Source organism: Galeopterus variegatus, unplaced genomic scaffold (assembly GCF_000696425.1).
Source record: "Galeopterus variegatus unplaced genomic scaffold, G_variegatus-3.0.2 Scaffold151, whole genome shotgun sequence".
Lineage (NCBI taxonomy): Eukaryota > Metazoa > Chordata > Mammalia > Dermoptera > Cynocephalidae > Galeopterus > Galeopterus variegatus.
The window spans coordinates 559,902-577,798 of record NW_007726262.1 but is presented as its reverse complement, the minus strand read 5'-3'; the positions used below and the strand labels follow the sequence as shown (position 1 = coordinate 577,798).

Genomic DNA, 17,897 nt, shown 5'->3' with positions numbered 1-17,897 from the left:
GCCCTCATGAGCTCCATAGGTCTCTTTTCCTCTTCCCCTGAGCTCTAGAGGCCCAGCTTGGCAGTCATTGCTTTTTAATAGTTGTAAATTGGTTAATTGTGGGAGAGGGTGATGCTAGGTACTGTCTATTCTGCCATCTTGATCAGAAATCCTCTAATTTACTCTTTAAATTATGTGTAGAGTCCACCCTTCCCTCAAGGCAATTAAACAGCAAGTTTTAAAAATATGAAATGCTAAAATCTTAACCTTAAGGTTACAGCTAGGCTGAGTCCTGTTGATCTTCATGAAATTGAGAACTGACCATGGCAGCCCTATAGGGAAACTAAGACAGAAAAAAGATTAATTCCTCTTGGAGTGAAGAAAATATTAAATATAGTGTGTTGGCTGTGTGTGTGCATGTAAAGAGCAGTCACACACACATTAATTCATATAATACATTGATAATAGATCTAAATTTTCTGGCCTATTTTCTTTCCCCCGAAGTTTATAAAAAACAGAAATGAAATGAAACCAGCATTCTTTATAGCTCAATGGATACATATTATTCTCCAACCCCAGGAATGGGAATGACTTTTAGATAGTAGATAAAACATACCCTAATTTTAAAAAATTCAGCCTCTTCCGTATTGAATTTAGTTCCCATAGCTGTGTAATATGGTAATGAATAAGTTAACACATTGTGTCTAGAATATCTGTGTTGAACCTGTTGGACTTGAATGTAATTGTCCCCTAATCTCACCATGTAAAGATGGGATTAATAACCAGCACCACACCTGTGAGGAGAAGTTCTGGAATGTGTCATCTTGCCTACAGGTAAAATGTATTCCTCCTTCCTTTAAGGTAAATGCAGAAATATTGTCAATAAACAATTTTCATTGAATATTGTCAGTGGCCTTTTTTACTAGCCATTCCTGAAAAAGAATTATAGTTTGAAAATCTAAAGACACTCCTATTTTAGAACCCATCACATGGAAAATTTATAATGAGGTGAAAATGTAATGGTGGATTTAAAGATACAAGATATGCGCCGGCCCGTGGCTCACTCGGGAGAGTGTGGTGCTGATTATACCAAGGCCACGGGTTCGGATCCCATATAGGGATGGCTGGTTTGCTCACTGGGTGAGTGTGGTGCTGACAACACCAAGTCAAAGGTTAAGATCCCCTTACCAGTCATCATTTAAAAAAAAAAAATACAAGATACTTTATTATGGGCATGTACTAAGTTATACTGTGTATTTCTCATGCAAGAATAATGTTTTTAAGAGAACGGATACTGACGCATATATCTTTTTAATCTACATCTTTGCTTTTTTGTTTTCTTTTTTCTTGAAAGAACTTGGGAAAAGATATATCAAGTAGGAATGGGTAAAAAAATTTTTAGAATAGATGGCAGGTGTTGAAAATTAGTCCTCCCTTCTCCCCCTATGAGTAGTTGTTGAGCTTTTAGCTGTCATTGTGGTACTTATTGAGTGGCTTTTCCTTAAAAACTTTAAAAAGTCTTAATAAAATAATAAGAGCTTTCTTAGGAGTTCTGGATTATTTTTCTAGGTATCTTGTGACCCATCTCATGGGGGCAGATCTGAACAACATTGTGAAATGTCAGAAGCTTACAGATGACCATGTTCAGTTCCTTATCTACCAAATTCTTCGAGGTCTAAAGGTACAGACAATATCAGTAATAATTTTGAGAAATGAATTCTGTCTTTTCCTCCCTTCCATTTAGGGTTTAAAACAAATAAGCAAACAAACTCACAAACAACTTTTCTTATGGAAAATTCAAACACTCATAAAATCACAGGTAAAGATCATAGTGCAATGAACTGCCCTGTTCATTCAGTGACCACAATTACCAACATATGTCTAATCTTGTTTCTTTTCTATTTCCCAAACCCTGAATTATTTTAAAGCAAGTCTAAACATTATATCATTCAACCAATAGATACTTCAGTATGCTTATGCGAGTGAGAAAGACCACTTCATTATTACATCTAAAAGTTAATGATTTCTTGATTTAATATAATATCTGGTCAGTGTAATGTTGAGGTTTTTAAAAAATCCTCAAAGAAAGCTAATATATTTGTGGGAGGGACAGATAAACAATGTTCAAAATTAAGCCATCTTTGATATTTAGCAGCTTTGAATACTTACTGAATTCCAGAGTGCCAACAGAAAATAGGTTGAAAGCTCAAGTGAGTAGGGTCAATGGCTGTGGAGATCATAGTTATGGTAGTCAACTTGTTCTGATTTCTAATCCCACTGTTAACACTAGCAGTTCTTATTGATTCATAAAAATGTGCTGCAAATATGTTATATAATACAACAGGAGGAGATTGGAGATAACTTTCATTTAACTTTTTTCTTTTTCACAGTATATACATTCAGCTGACATAATTCACAGGGTATGTATTGTGAGTTTGACTAAATTATTTGGGGGAAGTTGGGTAGGGGTAGGAGAATGGCATTCACCCAAGATCCTAGTAATCTAGACTTTAGCCATTGAAATATTGATTGCAACTTTGCTCTAGGTTTAGACTGATTAAAGAAAGATGTATAGCGTGTGCCTACTTAAGGCTTATTTGAACTAGATACTGACTCTAGGATGGAGATTGTTTATAGCTCGATGAAGTCTTACTTTTATGTCTAGATCCTCATTATTACCTGTAGGAAGAGAATTTATTATGCATCATAAAGTTGATCCTGTCCTCTTCTGTACTTGCTTCCTAGGACCTGAAACCTAGTAATCTAGCTGTGAATGAAGACTGTGAGCTGAAGGTAAAATGGAGAGACAGTTGTGATTGTTCACCTTGAGATTATATGTTTGACTAACCAGGCAAACTTGTGTAGGGAGTGGATTCATAAGCAATGACTTTTTATCTGAAAATTTATATTGTCCTTAGGAATATCAGACTTTGAAATTTAAACCATAGACTCATTAAGCTGTTTAAGTGACATTGAAAGTGGCATTAGATGTCTTGTTTTCACTTTAAAATAAAGTTAAATTAGAAATTTAATATATTAATTATAATAAAGGAAAATCATAGTCCAAATATCAAAGAAGCAGTCCTGAAGAAGTAATTGTTAAATAGATTCCTAAGAGGAAAAATGGTAGAAAGCAACTTATTCCAAATAAGAGATAAGTGAATTAATTTTCTATAAAGAACAAACGGCTCTGGAACTCTTTTCATTTCTTTCTTTCTTTTTTTAAAGCTCAAATTCTTAAAAACACAATTTGCATACAATAAAATACACCATTTAAGTGTACATTTTGGCAAATTTATATATTTGTGTAACTGCCACCTTTATGATAAAGAACATTTCCATCACTTCAAAAAGTTCCTTGTGCACCTTCCTAGACAGTCTTCACCCCTCCACCCCTCATTCTGCTCCATGCAACTGCTGATCTGCTTTCTTATATTAGGTTTACCTTTTCTGGAGTTTAATAAAAATGGAATCATACAGTATGTCTATTTTTGTGTCTGGCTTTTGCTTAGTACAATGTTTTTCATCTGTATTGTTGTGTGTATGAATAGTTTATTCCTCTGCCTAATAAAAAGACTGGAAAAAAAATTAAATAAACTAAAAACAATTTTTTTAATTAAGAAAGTTTCTTTTTATTTTGAATAATATTCCATTTTATGAACATACCAGAATTTATCTATACAGCTGTTCATAGACATTTGCTTCAGTTCTCATTTGGGGCTTTGTAAAGTTACTATGAATATTCATGTGCAAGCCTTTGTGTGGACATAAGTTTTCATTGCTCTTTACTAAATACGTAGGAGTGACATTATTGTTTTGCTTTTAGTAATTTCATTTTTTAACGATCTTGCTATGGTGTTTACCATGGTGTTTACCATGTATTCTAAGCATTGACCAGGAAATCTGTTTATGAAAATGCTATATTATTGTCCTTTTTTATAAGGCAACAGAGTGTTTTTTCTGCCTACTTTATAAGTCTTAGCAGTTTGTTCCAGTGCTTGATTTCTCTTCTTTCTCTTAGATCCTGGATTTTGGACTGGCTCGACATACAGATGATGAAATGACAGGCTATGTGGCCACTAGGTGGTACAGGGCTCCTGAAATCATGCTAAACTGGATGCATTACAACCAGACAGGTATTGCTTGCATTGGTTTTTTGGGGCCTTATTGATATCATTTTGGATATATTTGGGATTCTTAGAAGTAGAGATGGTGGGAGTGGGAGGAAATATCTTTTCTTCAGAGATCCTTTTAAAGCCTACAAATAGAAAATATTTCACTTGCTTAGATGGGGAAGTGGGATTTTATACACAGCTCTCAAACTTTGTGATTTAGCAGTTGGGTTTTTATTTATTTCTGTATGTTCTCTGAGTACTTCTACCTGAAGACAATGGGTTCATAATCTTAACCCCTCAATATTGCTTGGGAGAATCCACCATTCTACCAATAAGAAATTTTTACCCCTTTGTGAAAAGCTTATTTCTCTTACCTTAAGTATGTTTTGACTTACCCCACCTATGAAGCCCTTTAGTGAGGTGAAAGTCTTATTAATAAGCTTATTTATTTCTATAAAAATGACAGCTGAACCTAAGATGTCATGAATATTATTTTAAATATTTTACCCCTATTTATGGTTCCATTTGTGGCCAGGTATAATAATAGTGACATTGTATGTACTTTTATTTCTCTTTAACTTTCCAGTTGATATTTGGTCAGTGGGATGCATAATGGCTGAACTGTTGACTGGAAGAACATTGTTTCCTGGTACAGACCGTATCCTTTAAGAAGTTTTGGATTCTTGTTTCTTATCTATATTCCAGTGTCCATGGACGTGTACTACCTTTACTTATCTATAGGGAAGGAAGGCTCTCCGTTATTTGCTTTCATAGTCCAGATAACACTGTATGATGTCTGCCTTCTTGCTGAGTAGTTTGCCTTGCCAAAAAGGAGGCTTCAGTTTACTTTTGTGAGTTGGAAAAATTCCTTATAAGCTAAAAAAAAAAAAACCCTTTAAATCTTTCATCTGTCATCTTTTTGCAGTGAGTCCCTTATTATATTAATCTTCCCACAGCAGTTCTGATACCCAAGTGTACTCATGTTCCAGATCCCAATGACAGGTTTAGCCTAGTGGTACAAACACATAAATGAGCACAATATACCCATTTATAAATCAAAGGCATCTTGGTGTTATGTTTAGTTTATGTATTAAAGAGACTATGTCTGGTCCCTGTAATGATATACCTGCTGCATCTTGTTATGTTTGTTCTTAACAACAAATAGTAAGATCGAGAAGTGGTAAGGTCACCCTGTCCTGTGCCTTTTTTTCCTAGCACAACTTTATCCCGGTTTACAGCCAAACTTTAATTTACTCCCACACCTATTGCTAGTTTATGGTTTATCATAGCCCCTTTATTTTAGCTCCTTTCTTATCTGCTGTATGCTTGTTTCATAGTTTAGTAATAATGTCATCGAAATGTGGTTTGTTGTGACTCCCTTCATTTCCACTTGAGGAAGATGTTAAGTGAGAAAGAAAGTAAAAGTATATGCGTAGAATTCGTTTTGGGGATTTTTGTCAAATTCACTTGGCCAGCCTTTAAATGGTTTTGGTAGGGCTTTTAGAGATGTTACAGTTACCTCTGTTCTATTATGCTTAGAGATCTAAAAGCTGTTTTAGCCCCTTATCTAGACAAACACATTGAGGTTATAAACCAGAAGGTCAGTTTACTTGCTTACAGTTTGGGACATGACTGTGATGTTTATGTTATCTATCCATGTATTCTAACTGTCCTCTGCTAGAGAAAGTGTACTTTCCTCATGAACTATAGAACCTCTATGGGTATTCCTCAGGTCAAGCTGTTTACTTCTCTCTGAATATTACTGGATTGATGCAGAGTTCAGTCTTCCTATACTTAGCTCAACTTATTACACCCAACCCCAGATTTTAAGTTAGTTTAATATCGTAAAGTATTTATTTTTGGCAGTATTTCTTTTTTGTCCTTTGTTTCATTCACCCTATATCTGTTTCTTAGTATACAGAAACTTTATATATATATATATGTATATATATATATATATGTATGTATATATATATGTATATATATATATATATATATATTGCAGTCCAAGTTAAGAGACTTAGAGAAAATTTGTAATTCCCCTTTTCCTCATGTACATTCCTCAGAGTCTCATCCTTGTTTGTTCTCTGGAGCAGATGCTGTTCTGATGTTATCCTCTGTTCCCCCTTCCCTTTCCTCTTCCTGATATCTGTCTCCAGCTACCATTCAGTCAGTCACAGACACTCATGCCTACATAGACCGCAGAGCAGCAGAGACATACAGATAACATAGCACACTGTTTAAAAGCTTATGCTCTGGAATCAGGCATCCTGGTTTAGATCTTAGCTCTTTTACTTCCAGCTGTGTGACTTTGAGCAATTTTTTAAACTTCTCTGTCTCTCAGTTTCATTAAACATAAAATGATAATTATAGTACATACCTCACAAAAGTTGTTGTGAGAATTCAGAATATAATATTTGGAAAGTACTTAGACCAGAGCCTGCCAGTAAATGTTAGCCACCTTCTTTAATGGCTTTTGGCAAACAGTTTCCCCCTTTACCCTCCCACTTTATTGTCTACCTAGGAATCATTAATGGCTTTTTTTTTTTTTAAATTCCATGACAGGTAGTAAAGAAGGCTAGAGGTAGAAAGTTGTCTAACTAGTGTGGTTCTTGTTCCTTTATGGTCCTGTCTCACACCCAGCCGTCTATTCCCTGATGGCATGACCCTTTTAGAATGCTAAATTTCAACCTGTAAGAAATCTTCCTGTTGTGCATACCTCTTTTTCTTCTGTGAGCTTTAGATAAACAACCTAGTATTTAAACTTTTTAATAGGGGATTCATTTTTAAATACACAAGAATTTATTTCAAAATTCTGATTAGTTATTAACTGTTTTTTTTCTACTTGGCTTTTTTTCAGACAGATGTTCTTCCAGATCATAAAAATCAAATTTGAAGGATTTGTATTTGTAAAATCTTCCTCTTGTCAGTTGCCATCTGTGTGGATATACAGATGGTTGCCTGACAAGAAGGAGTTGGGGGAAGTGTTTTCCATTGTTTTTTCTTGCCTGAAGAGTATAATTACTTATGTTCTAGCATAGTGGTTTTTAACCCTCATTGTGCATCAGAATCACTTTGGGGAGCTTTTAAAAACTCTGGGTGCCTGACTCAACTTCAGTTGGTGCAGGGCTCAGAGCACAGTCTTTGGTATAGTTATTGTCTCCAGGTGATTCCAGTGTGTAGCAGGTGTTGAGAACAACTGGACTTTAACCTAGTTGAATTTTAGTTTTAATGTTGGCTGATTCTGAAAAAGTTAGTTAGCAGTCTTTCCTCATTTTTTTTTTTTTAAGGTACAGCCAAATCAGGAAATTAACAGTTTGAAAACATCTAGTTGAACGCTGTTTTTAAAAATAAGGAAACCAAGACCTGGAGAGGATGGACTCGAAACTATTTATCCCTCAGGCCACAGTTTCTTTCCAATATTCTATTCTTTGCGGTCCCTCTAATCTCTAGAACTCCTCTTTTCAAGACCTTTGGAGAATGTGCTGGCTCCACACCTTTCCTTTGGCCTGAAAGGCATGCAGTTACTGTTATTTATAATTTTTAAATACAGCTGATTGCTGAGGCAACCTCTAGAGGGTGCTCTTTGAGTGCACAGTTTTCTCCCTGTTTTTCTCCTTTATTAATCATCTTGCATTTGGAACGGTGGTTTTAGCTTCCAGATAAGAACTGTCTAACAGAATTATTTGTGGTGTTGCACATGTTTTATATCTGTGCTGTCCAATATGGTGGGTAGTTGGTAGCCACCAGCCACATGTGGCTGTCGAGCACTTGAAATGTGGCTAGTGTAACTTAGAACCTGAGCTGAAAATATTTTATTGGTAAAATGTATATAACATAAGATTTCCCATTTTAACTTTTCTTATTGTGGTAAAATTTACATAATGTAAGATTTACTGTTTTAACCATTTTTAAGTATACAATCCAGTGACATTAATTATATTCATGATGTTGTGTGATCATTACCACTATCTATTTCCAAAATTTTTTTTACCACCACAGCCTGAAACTCTGTACGTATTAAATAGTAACTTCCCATTTTCCTGTCCTGTCGTAACCTCTGTTCTTTCTGTCTCTGTGAAATTGCCTATTCTAGCTATTTCATATAAGTGTAATCATACTATATTTGTCATTTTGTGTCTGGATTATTTCACTTAGTATAATGTTTTCAAGGTTCATTCATGTTGTAGCATGTACCAGAACTCCATTCCTTATTATGGCTTAATACTATTCCACTACATGTGTATATCACATTTCGTTTATCCATTCTTCTGTTGGTGGACACTTGGATTGCTTCCACCTTTTGGCTATTGTGAATAATGCTGCAATGAATATTGGCATAAGAGCAACTGTTTAAGTCCCTGCTTTCAATTCTTTCGGGTATATACGTAGGAATGGAATGTTGAGTTATATGGTAATTCTATGTTTTTTGAAGAGTGCCAAACTGTTTTCCGTAGCTGCTTCACCATTTTACATGCCCACCAATGATGTATAAGCCTCCAGTTTCTCCACATCTTTATCAACACTCTTTATTCCTTTTCTTCTTTTTTTCTTTTTCTTCTCTCTCTTTTTTTTTGATTACAGTTATCATAGTAGGTACAAAGTGGTATCTCACTGTGGTTTTGATTTGCATTTCTCTAATGACTAATGATATTGAACATCTTTTCATGTGCTCATTGGCCATTTGTATAGCTTCTTTGGAGAAATGTCTATTCAAGTCTTTTGCCTATTTTTAATTGGGTTGTTTCTCTTTTTGTTGTTGAGTTGTAGGAGTAGAGATACCAGACTCTTATCAGATGTATGATTTGCAGGTATTTTCTCCCATTCTGTTGGTTAAGTCTTTTCACTTTCTTGATAATGTTCTTTTTTTTTTTTTTGTGGCTGACTGGTACAGGGATCCAAACTCTTGACCTTGGTGTTCTAACACTGCACTCTAGCCATCTGAGCAAACCTGCTGGTCCCTCGATAATATTCTTTGATGAACAAAAATTAGATCTTTTTTTTTGTTGTTGTTGCTCATTGTAAAGCTACTCGACTACACCAATTGTTGGGTTACAGCAATTCATAACTAAAGCCAAAATGTTTCATTATTTTAGTTATACTAAGTTTTCCATTTGTACTGTCAGGGCTAGGTCTCAGACCCTTCAAACCCATTGTACAGACTGGGTCACCAGACCCCTCACATGCCAGGCTGGGTCACCAGACCCCTCACACGCAGGTCCATGCTAGATAATGGGGAAAGATCCCAGGAGCCCTTGGCAGACAACAGGAGCTCAGTCCTCAGCAGCAGCTGCAGTGGCTTCTCGGTGCATCCTGGGGGCACTGGCAACAATTACATTAGACAATAACCAAGGAACACCTGGGTGCACATGCCTATTTACATCAAATGGTTGGCAAGATTCTGAACATCTGAGGGGCCCTGACCATTTTCCTTCACTTTCCCTACACTCATGATTTTGGTGTTATATCAGAGAATATTGCCAAATTCAAGGTTGTAAAGATTTATCTGTTTTCTACTAAGAGTTTTATAACTGCTAAGAATATAAGAGGGGTTAGCCCTTATACTTAGGTCTTTGATCCATTTTGAGTTATTTTTTTTTTTGTCTTTTTTGTGACCAGCCGCACTGCGCTCAGCCAGTGAGCGCACCGGCCATCCCTATATAGGATCCGAACCTGCGACGGGAGCGCTGCTGCGCTCCCAGCGCCGCACTCTCGTGAGTGCGCCACGGGGTCAGCCCTGAGTTAATTTTTAAATGTGATGGGATATAGGGGTTCAACTTTATTTTTTTGCATGTGGAAATCCACTTGTCCCAGCACCATTAGTTGAAGAGACTATTTTTTCCCCCATTGAATTAACTTGTCACCCGGGTATTTTTCCTTTGTCCTTTGTTTCATTCACTTTATATCTCTTTCTCAGAAATTTGGTATAGATTATTAGAAATTAATGTGTGGGTTTAATTCTGGACTTTCAATTCTATTCCATTTGTCTATATATCTATCCTATGGCAGTATTATGCTGTTTTGATTACCATAGCTTTATAGTTAGTTTTGACATTGGGAAGTGTGAGTCCTCCAACTTTGTTCTTTTTCGAGATTGTTTTGGATATTCGGGGTCCCTTGTAATTCCATATGAATTTGAAGATTGGCATTTCCATTTCTGCAAAAAAGGCAGTTGGAATTTTAATAAGGATTGTGTCAAATTTTCAGATCACTTTGAGTAATATTGACATCTTAACAATTTTAAGTCTTCCTATCCATTAACAGAAGATGTCTTTCCATTTGTTTAGGTCTTTAATTTCTTTTAGCAGTGCTTTATAATTTTCAGTTTTCAAGTCTTTCACACCCTTGGTTAAATTTATTCTTTTTATTCTTTTAGATGCTATTGTAAGTGGAATTGCTTTCTTAATTTTTTTTTTTTTTTTTGGTGTATTCCTTGTTGGTGTATAGAAACATAACGAATTTTTGCTTGTTGATCTTAAACCCTGCAAATTTGCTCAATCACTATTTAGTTCTAGAAGCTTTCTTCTGGATTTTTTGAGATTTTCTATATATAGGATCATGTCATCTGCAAGTAGAGATAGTTTTATTTATTCCTTCCCAATTTAGATGCTTTTATTTCTTTTTCTTGTCTAATTGTTCTACCTAGAACTTTCAGTACAGTGTTGAATAGAAGTGGTGAAATTGGGCATCCTTGTCTTGTTCCTGTCTTATAGAGAAAGCTTTCAGTCTCCATTGAGTATGATGTTAACTGTTGGTTTTTCATAAATGCACTTTATCATGTTGGGGAGGTTCTCTTCTATTCATAGTTTTCTGAGTGTTTTTATCTGAATTTTAAATTTTATTAAAATTTTATTTAGATTATATTTAAATTGAATTACGTGTGACTAGTGGTATTGTATTGGACTGTGCAGTTTTAGATCTCTGCAAGTTGTCTTTTTACCTTTCTCAGGTTTTGCGATTAGTCTTCTCGAGAGATTCTTTTGGTTGTTTTGGTTCTAAAGTTATATGAAATACTAATTTTTGTCTTAAAGCTAATTATATATTATTAGATTACAGGTTGTTCTTGTTTGTGACTTTACAGAACCCTTCCACATCTGGCTTAATAATAGTATTGTTATTATTTAAGGAATGAAGCCCTTCCTTATAAGCCTAGTTGATTAGACTTGCAGCTGACAGAACTAATGTACTAGAAGGGAGGGAGGATACAGACTGTCTCTTCAGGTATGGGGCTAACATTTCAAATACCATTGATTTTGAAATGAGTGAGCTGGTTAGAAAATGGGTTTACTGACACTTCACAGTCTGTAGCTTAAGGAGGACAGAAAATGAGTTTTGTAGCCGTTGTAAATCAAGAAATGTTTTTTCGACTAGAGATCACATCTTTGGCTTGCTGTTGTTTTCCTTTCCTTTGTAATCAAGTAAATTTTCTTCACGTGTAAAACCTCCGACCCCTTTCATTTTAAGCAAAATGGTACTTGTAAGATATTAACTAGAGGATAATGGGGCTGCTGAATTACAATCCTCTTGCTATCAGCTGTTGCCCTGCTCCAGAAGTATTCCATAAGAATACTTCTTAGTGTATTCAGTATGCTCCTTACTTTTAATTTTATTCATTTCTTCTGTTGATCTTTTTCAAACATGTAATGAAGTATTTTAGACATACTAAAAGACAAAGAATAATACAATGAACTGCCATGTTCATACTACCTAGATTGTGAGATAAAACACTGCCGATAGAGGTAAAGCTTTTGGAACACCCCTTCTTGTCACATCTACCCATCACTTTTAGTTATTGGCTTCAAGTGTTCTCTCTTATTTTTAAAAAGCAGTTTCACTTCAGACACTAAAAGTGTCCTAATAAGTGTTGGAGAAAAAATATTTTATTAGATTTGTTATTTGCCCTTCTGTAACTTGAAAATATATATTCCTAGAAAAGGCTAGAATTCTCAGATTTGTCCACAAACCTAATGATGAATATGCTAACTATATTGATTTGATCATCACATATTGTACGTGAGTATTGATAGTCTACTCTGTACCCCACAAATTTGTATAATGTTATGTTCCAATAAAAAAAAATTTTTTTTAATTTAAAAAAAAAAGAAATTTTCTTTGTTTGACAGTGAAAATGAACAGAAGAAAAAGAGGTAGGCTAAATCTTGTTCTAGTCATCCTGTCTGTCACCAGGAGGGTTTCCTAACCTCCCAAAGATGCAGTGTTCTGCCTTGCCCTGTGTGGATTTATTTCATTGAAAACTGCTGCTCATAAGCAGGTAGGTCCTACAACTGTCCCTTGATTTATTTTCAACTCTCTGGCCTGTGGAAGTTTTCTAGGAGTTGTCTAGAGCACTTAGAAGTGACTAGAATATCCCTCTTTTACATTTTTTCTAATTAGCCCATTACCCTTAGTTTTTTTTCCCTTACCTATTTATTCTGACTACCTTTTGCTTCTGTTAATAACAGAAGACTTGGTCTAAAGAGTAATCTTAGACCTAAGTTGTCCCTTTCTTCATTTGTTTTAGAAAGTTCCAGGAGATTTATGATTTAAATTTTGACATTGTAGTCATTACAGTTAAAACACATTTTAAACTAACAGTAAAAATATCTTCTACCTAAGGGAAAAAAGGGTTAAACCTATTATGAAGGACGGCTTGCTGAGGAAGTAACTAATTGTCGTAATGTGGTAAATTTTGCTTTGCTCTGCTTATATAGCTCCCTGAAGCTCCTTCTGGTCTTAACTGCCTGGACAAATTGTAGTGGCCTTACAGTAGCTGGTATTGTTGGAAGACTGGCCTGTATTTCAGTGGATTTGCCAGCTTTCGGAGAACCTATGGTGATTTCTTCTGAGGTTTGCATGCTTTGACTTCCTTCGTGCAAGTGCTTTTAGCTACTAAGTAAATTTTTATTTTACATCGTGTGTCTTTCCATAGAGTATGATCATTCTGAGTTTTGAGGGCAAGGCAGAGGGGTGGAGCTGAGTTTAAAAGCATATTACTGTATGTCTTTTCAAGTAAACCAGTATTTATCAAGCTACTCCATGGAAGGTGCTGGGGATAAGATGGTACCTGTCTTCAAAACCAGAATGATCAGACTCAGTAGAAAGTGAGTTATAGGAATTACTTGAACAAATGTCTTCCTCTGATAATAAAACAAGATGGAGTGGTTAAAAACAGTATATTAGAGGTATAAATAAGTTATTAAATAAAGTAGAGTAGTTTGAACTCAAAATATCCAGAAAGACTTCATGGCATAGTTCTCGTTTGAGCAGGACTTTGAAGAGTGGATAGGAAGAGAAAAACATTGGTAGGTATTCCTGTTTATGACTTGAATAAATAAGAATGTGTAAGCTTAGAAGTGTGAGTTGAAGCATTGTGTGCATTAAGGAATGATAGTCTGAGGCAGAGTTAGAAAAGAATCTTGATGCCAGATCACAGAGGGCCATGGATGTGAGCCTGAGGAACTGGGGCTTGATTCTTCAGGACTGTGAATGTTTCATACCAGCAGAACAGGGAGAAAGACATGGGGTTCCCTAGCTCATAGATGCAGTGAGCCACTGTGACTAATGGGAGTTGCATATTCTTCATGTAGGAGTTGTTTTCTGTAGAACACGAATTGTTTGGGTCTAGGATTGGGTTCAGCACACCTTTTCTTAAAGGGACAGGTAGTAAATATTTTAGGCCTTGAGAACCATGTGGTTTCTGTTGTGACTTTGCTTGTATTGTGAAAGCAGCTGTAGACAGTAAATAAACAAATAGACATGGCTATGTTTCAGTTAAACTATAAAATAGGCAGTGGCTGGGTTTGCTGACTTCTGTCTAGAATTTTCTTCCATTTAAGCTGATTTCATATCAGAAAAAAAAAAAGGAAAAATGCCAGTCATATTATTGCATAACTGATTCCTGTAACTTAGGCAACTCTGGCTTGCAGAGGCCATTATTAAGTTACACTGTATCACCTTTATATATATAATAATAAGCAAAAATCTTTTCTTCCATCCTGTTCTATCCTCTCCTCAAATATTTTGAGTGCCCATCATGTACCAGATATTAGGCTAAGCACTGAAGATAAGTGTGAACGGACAGAGTGGCCCTGGCCCTCATAGAGCTATAGACTAGTAGAGGTGACAGACAACAAGCAGAGTAATTCTAGACTGTGATAAGCACTATGATGTTTTCAAGCTTGGTGCTGAGAGAATAACAGGGTGGGGGTATTCTTCGTAGAGTGTTGGGGGAGGCCTTTCTGAGGAGGTGAAGTTTAAACTGAGACCTGAAGTCGAGAAGGATTTAATCATGTGAAAAACCTGATAGGGGTCAGAAGGCAGTCATCCTCCATCCTCCCTCCCCTGAATGTCATATAGACATGGGTAAAGTATTCAAATTTTTATAGAAAATATTAAAAGCTTTTTTATAAGATTTTTTTTCTTTCTTATTAACTTTCTTTTTAGGCAAGACTAAAGGCAGTATGAACAAATGGAAATCTGTTTTAATACATTTACATACATTCTAAATATACATTGAAGTGTTCGTACCAGACTAAAGGTTTGGGCATTGCGGCCTATTAGAGACTTTGGGATGTGTGAAGTTTGTTATGCATTTTATATTCATTTTGCATTTATAAGGTTGAAACCTCATATGCTTTGCTTTAGTATGGCGCTCCTGAAAGAACATGCAGTGGGAGATTGCCCTCTGCTGGCCGACTATCACTTTGTTGAGCTATAGCCAGTGTGGGAAGGAGAGGTTTTCTAGAAGGTATGCTCAAATGTTCAGGCTTTGGGATCTTAGCAGGCCTCTCACTGTCACAAGCTCTTTAGGTCAAGCCTTAGGGGAATATTCACAAATAGAGTGGTATATCCCTTGCTTCTATGCCCTGCTGCTTTTTTCTCTGCTGTAGTCCCCTGCTTACCAATACGCTTTGCTTGACTGACTACTGATGTTTTGGTGGAAGGTGAGGAAGTAGATGTAGACTGAGCATTTGGACTGAGTGAAGCCTTTGTGTTTTCACCTGCTCTCTTTGGCAGCTAAGAACCTAGCTGAAGTTGCTTCACTTTACTGATCTGTGATATTGACAGGTGCACAAAATGAATATAAATTGGATATGTGTGTGGTAGCATTTTGAATCTTTGTACAGGAGGAGCATGTCCTGTGTGGAGTGACCATCTTTCAGAAGCCTTGATCTAGATGAATTCACCATGTTGGCTTGGTTTGGGGTTTTAAATTTTTGTTCTTTGGATGTTTTGTTTGTTTTTGTTTTGTTTGTTATTGTTTGTTTTTCATTTTTATTTTGTCCCAACATTTTCCTTTATAGTCCTCCATTAGATATTGATCAGTTGAAGCTCATTTTAAGACTCGTTGGAACCCCAGGGGCTGATCTTTTGAAGAAAATCTCCTCAGAGTCTGTGAGTTGATGCTTTGCTTGTAATTACCTGCCCTGTTGGGAGCCTTTGTCACTTGCCTTCCATCAATCTGTACTTTGACCCGAGTATGTTTGTAAGCATGTGTGCCCTTTGTGTGCTGACTTCCAGGATGAGGTGTGTGTGTGTGTGCGCGCGTGCGCGCGTGCATGTGTACGTGTGCCTGTTTGTATGCACGAGTGTATTTTGTTCTCTACCTGGGTACATGCTTAGATTATAGGATCCTCTGTTGGGTAATAGTATCCCAGTAAAACAATGATATTTGACATTCCAATTCACTCCAAAAGATTAGTAGAAAATTTGTGTCTCCATTCTCAACCCTTGATTTCATCTTCCTCAGAAGTTTTGCATAAACTCAGGAGCTCTTTTCACTATTTGGTTAGTGTTTATTCTCAGAGCATGAGCTGCTCAAGTATTAATCTAACTTCATAACTGAAAGAATGAAATGTGTGTTGTCTTCACACTATTGCCCTTTTCCAGAAGTTACTTGCTTTTTATTGTTTTAGAATCGGTAACTCACACATCTGACGTAAGGTGTCCATTCCCAACAGGAATACCTTTCTACCTCAGTCAGAAAGACCATTCAGAGGAAACAGCTCCACTCCTGATACCTCAGATCTGCAGGAGTATTGTCATAAATCCTTCCTCCCATAGCCTTCCTTTGTAATTACAAGTAAAATAACCGGAGAAAGGCTTTGGAACTAATTATCTCCTGACTCTAAGGGGGTATTTAGACAAAAGCCGTGGAATGTGACTCTGGCTTACACTGGCTGTGACTTCCTGCTGTTGGTCATTTTCTTGGGCCAGAGGCATGAGAGAAGTCATGAAAGCCCAGCCTTTCTCCCTTTTCTCTTCTGTCTGCTGCTAGGCAGTTGGGCAAAAGGGAAAAAGAGCTGTCCATTTGTGCCTTCTTGGATTCTTCTCCAACATTTCTGACCAAAGGGGCCCTTTGCCCAATTGGGAAGACTGCTGGGTAGCTTGAGGCAGACGTAAGCAGGTGAGTTTGAACTATTCATCATCATCCCCCTGAAAAATGAAGAATACCATCATCTGGTATGTATCTGGTTCATGTCTTAAAAGGACCCCGAAGCCCAGTGTATTTCTGAATATCCACTCTAAGGGATGAAAAAGGGTGTGTTGGCCCTATGTCATTTTGTTTCATTTACTTATTTACGGTAAGGAAGCAAAAGCACAGAAAGGCTGTGCCTTTCCTGAGTCATGCATTGAGTCAGTTGGCAGAGCTTAGTATAGATTCCAGATGTTCTGATAACATGATCTAAACTATAATCTTATCCAATTGTACACTACTTTGAAAGTCATTGTCAGAATTACTGACCACCATGTCAACCTGAAGAGATGTTATCTTTTGCTTTACGAAATGCAGAAGCTGGACTAGAGTGAATCAAAGAAGGCAGGAAGTTTTTCTTAGAAAGGACAGTCCTTTTTAAAATTTTTTAAAAATGCATTTGCTTAGAAAGATTGGCTAGTAAGAGGTCATGGGGGCAGAGAGAAGGCTGGGAATGAGGTTAGTTAACTAGTGAATAGTGCCAATGAGGCTGAGATAGGAAATTCATTCCCTGTCTGGGAATGACTACTAGCAGCTCTTTCTCAGTCCCCTCTCCCACCCCAACCATCTGCCTTATAGCTATGTGCTGTTAGTCACAAGAAGTTCTAAAAGACAAAGTATACGTAAAATAGTATTTATCTATCAGTAGTCTATCATTTATTTTTAAGAAAGAAACAACACGGGGTACACAACTTTATAATCAGATGTCTTTATCTTATGTGAAATGGGGCACATTGTTTTAGTCCGTTTTGTGTTGCTATAACAGAAATACCTGAGACTGGGTAATTTATAAAGGAAAGAGGTTTATTTGGCTTACAATTCTGGGACAGCGGCATCTGGCATCGGCCTCAGGCTGCTTCTACTCATGGTGGAAAAGCGGCAGGCAGCCGGTGGGTACAAGCAGATCACATGGTAAGAGAGGAAGCAAGAGAGAGAGAGAGGAGGTGCCAGGGTCCTTTAAAAATTCAGCTCTTGCGGGAACTAATAGAGGGAGAACTCACTCACTACCCCTCCTCCCCCAGGGAGAGCATGAATCCATTCATGAGGGATCCCCGTGACTCAGTCAGTTTCCAACACTGCCACACGGGATCAAATTTCCACGAGTTTTGGAAGGGACAACACATCCAAACTCCATCACACATCATACATTTCAACAGCTAGTTGAGTATAGCATTGGGCTTAATGAAATTGAGTACTGGAATACAGAACTTACTCAAAAAATATCGTATTGAGTATAGGAATAAGAAAGAGTGTTTTTCCTACATAATTGTGGTGAGTTGATAAAAGTAGCTTAAACATTCAAAAGTTAAATTGATGTTAGTGACACT

The 17,897-nt window shown here is 36.6% G+C and overlaps 1 protein-coding gene across 2 annotated transcripts in view; it reads left to right on the top strand.

The window, feature by feature from the left end:
* The window catches only part of MAPK14 (mitogen-activated protein kinase 14), a 74,459-nt gene that overhangs the window by 45,120 nt on the left and 11,442 nt on the right, over window positions 1–17,897 (top strand). The window contains exons 4-9 of one of the 2 annotated variants that reach the window (XM_008591953.1): window positions 1,549–1,660; window positions 2,370–2,399; window positions 2,725–2,772; window positions 4,001–4,115; window positions 4,681–4,752; window positions 15,409–15,488. In XM_008591953.1, the coding sequence (XP_008590175.1) occupies window positions 1,549–1,660; window positions 2,370–2,399; window positions 2,725–2,772; window positions 4,001–4,115; window positions 4,681–4,752; window positions 15,409–15,488 (457 nt within the window). The remainder of the gene's footprint in view (window positions 1–1,548; window positions 1,661–2,369; window positions 2,400–2,724; window positions 2,773–4,000; window positions 4,116–4,680; window positions 4,753–15,408; window positions 15,489–17,897) is intronic. The other variant, XM_008591959.1, reaches the window with a different exon arrangement.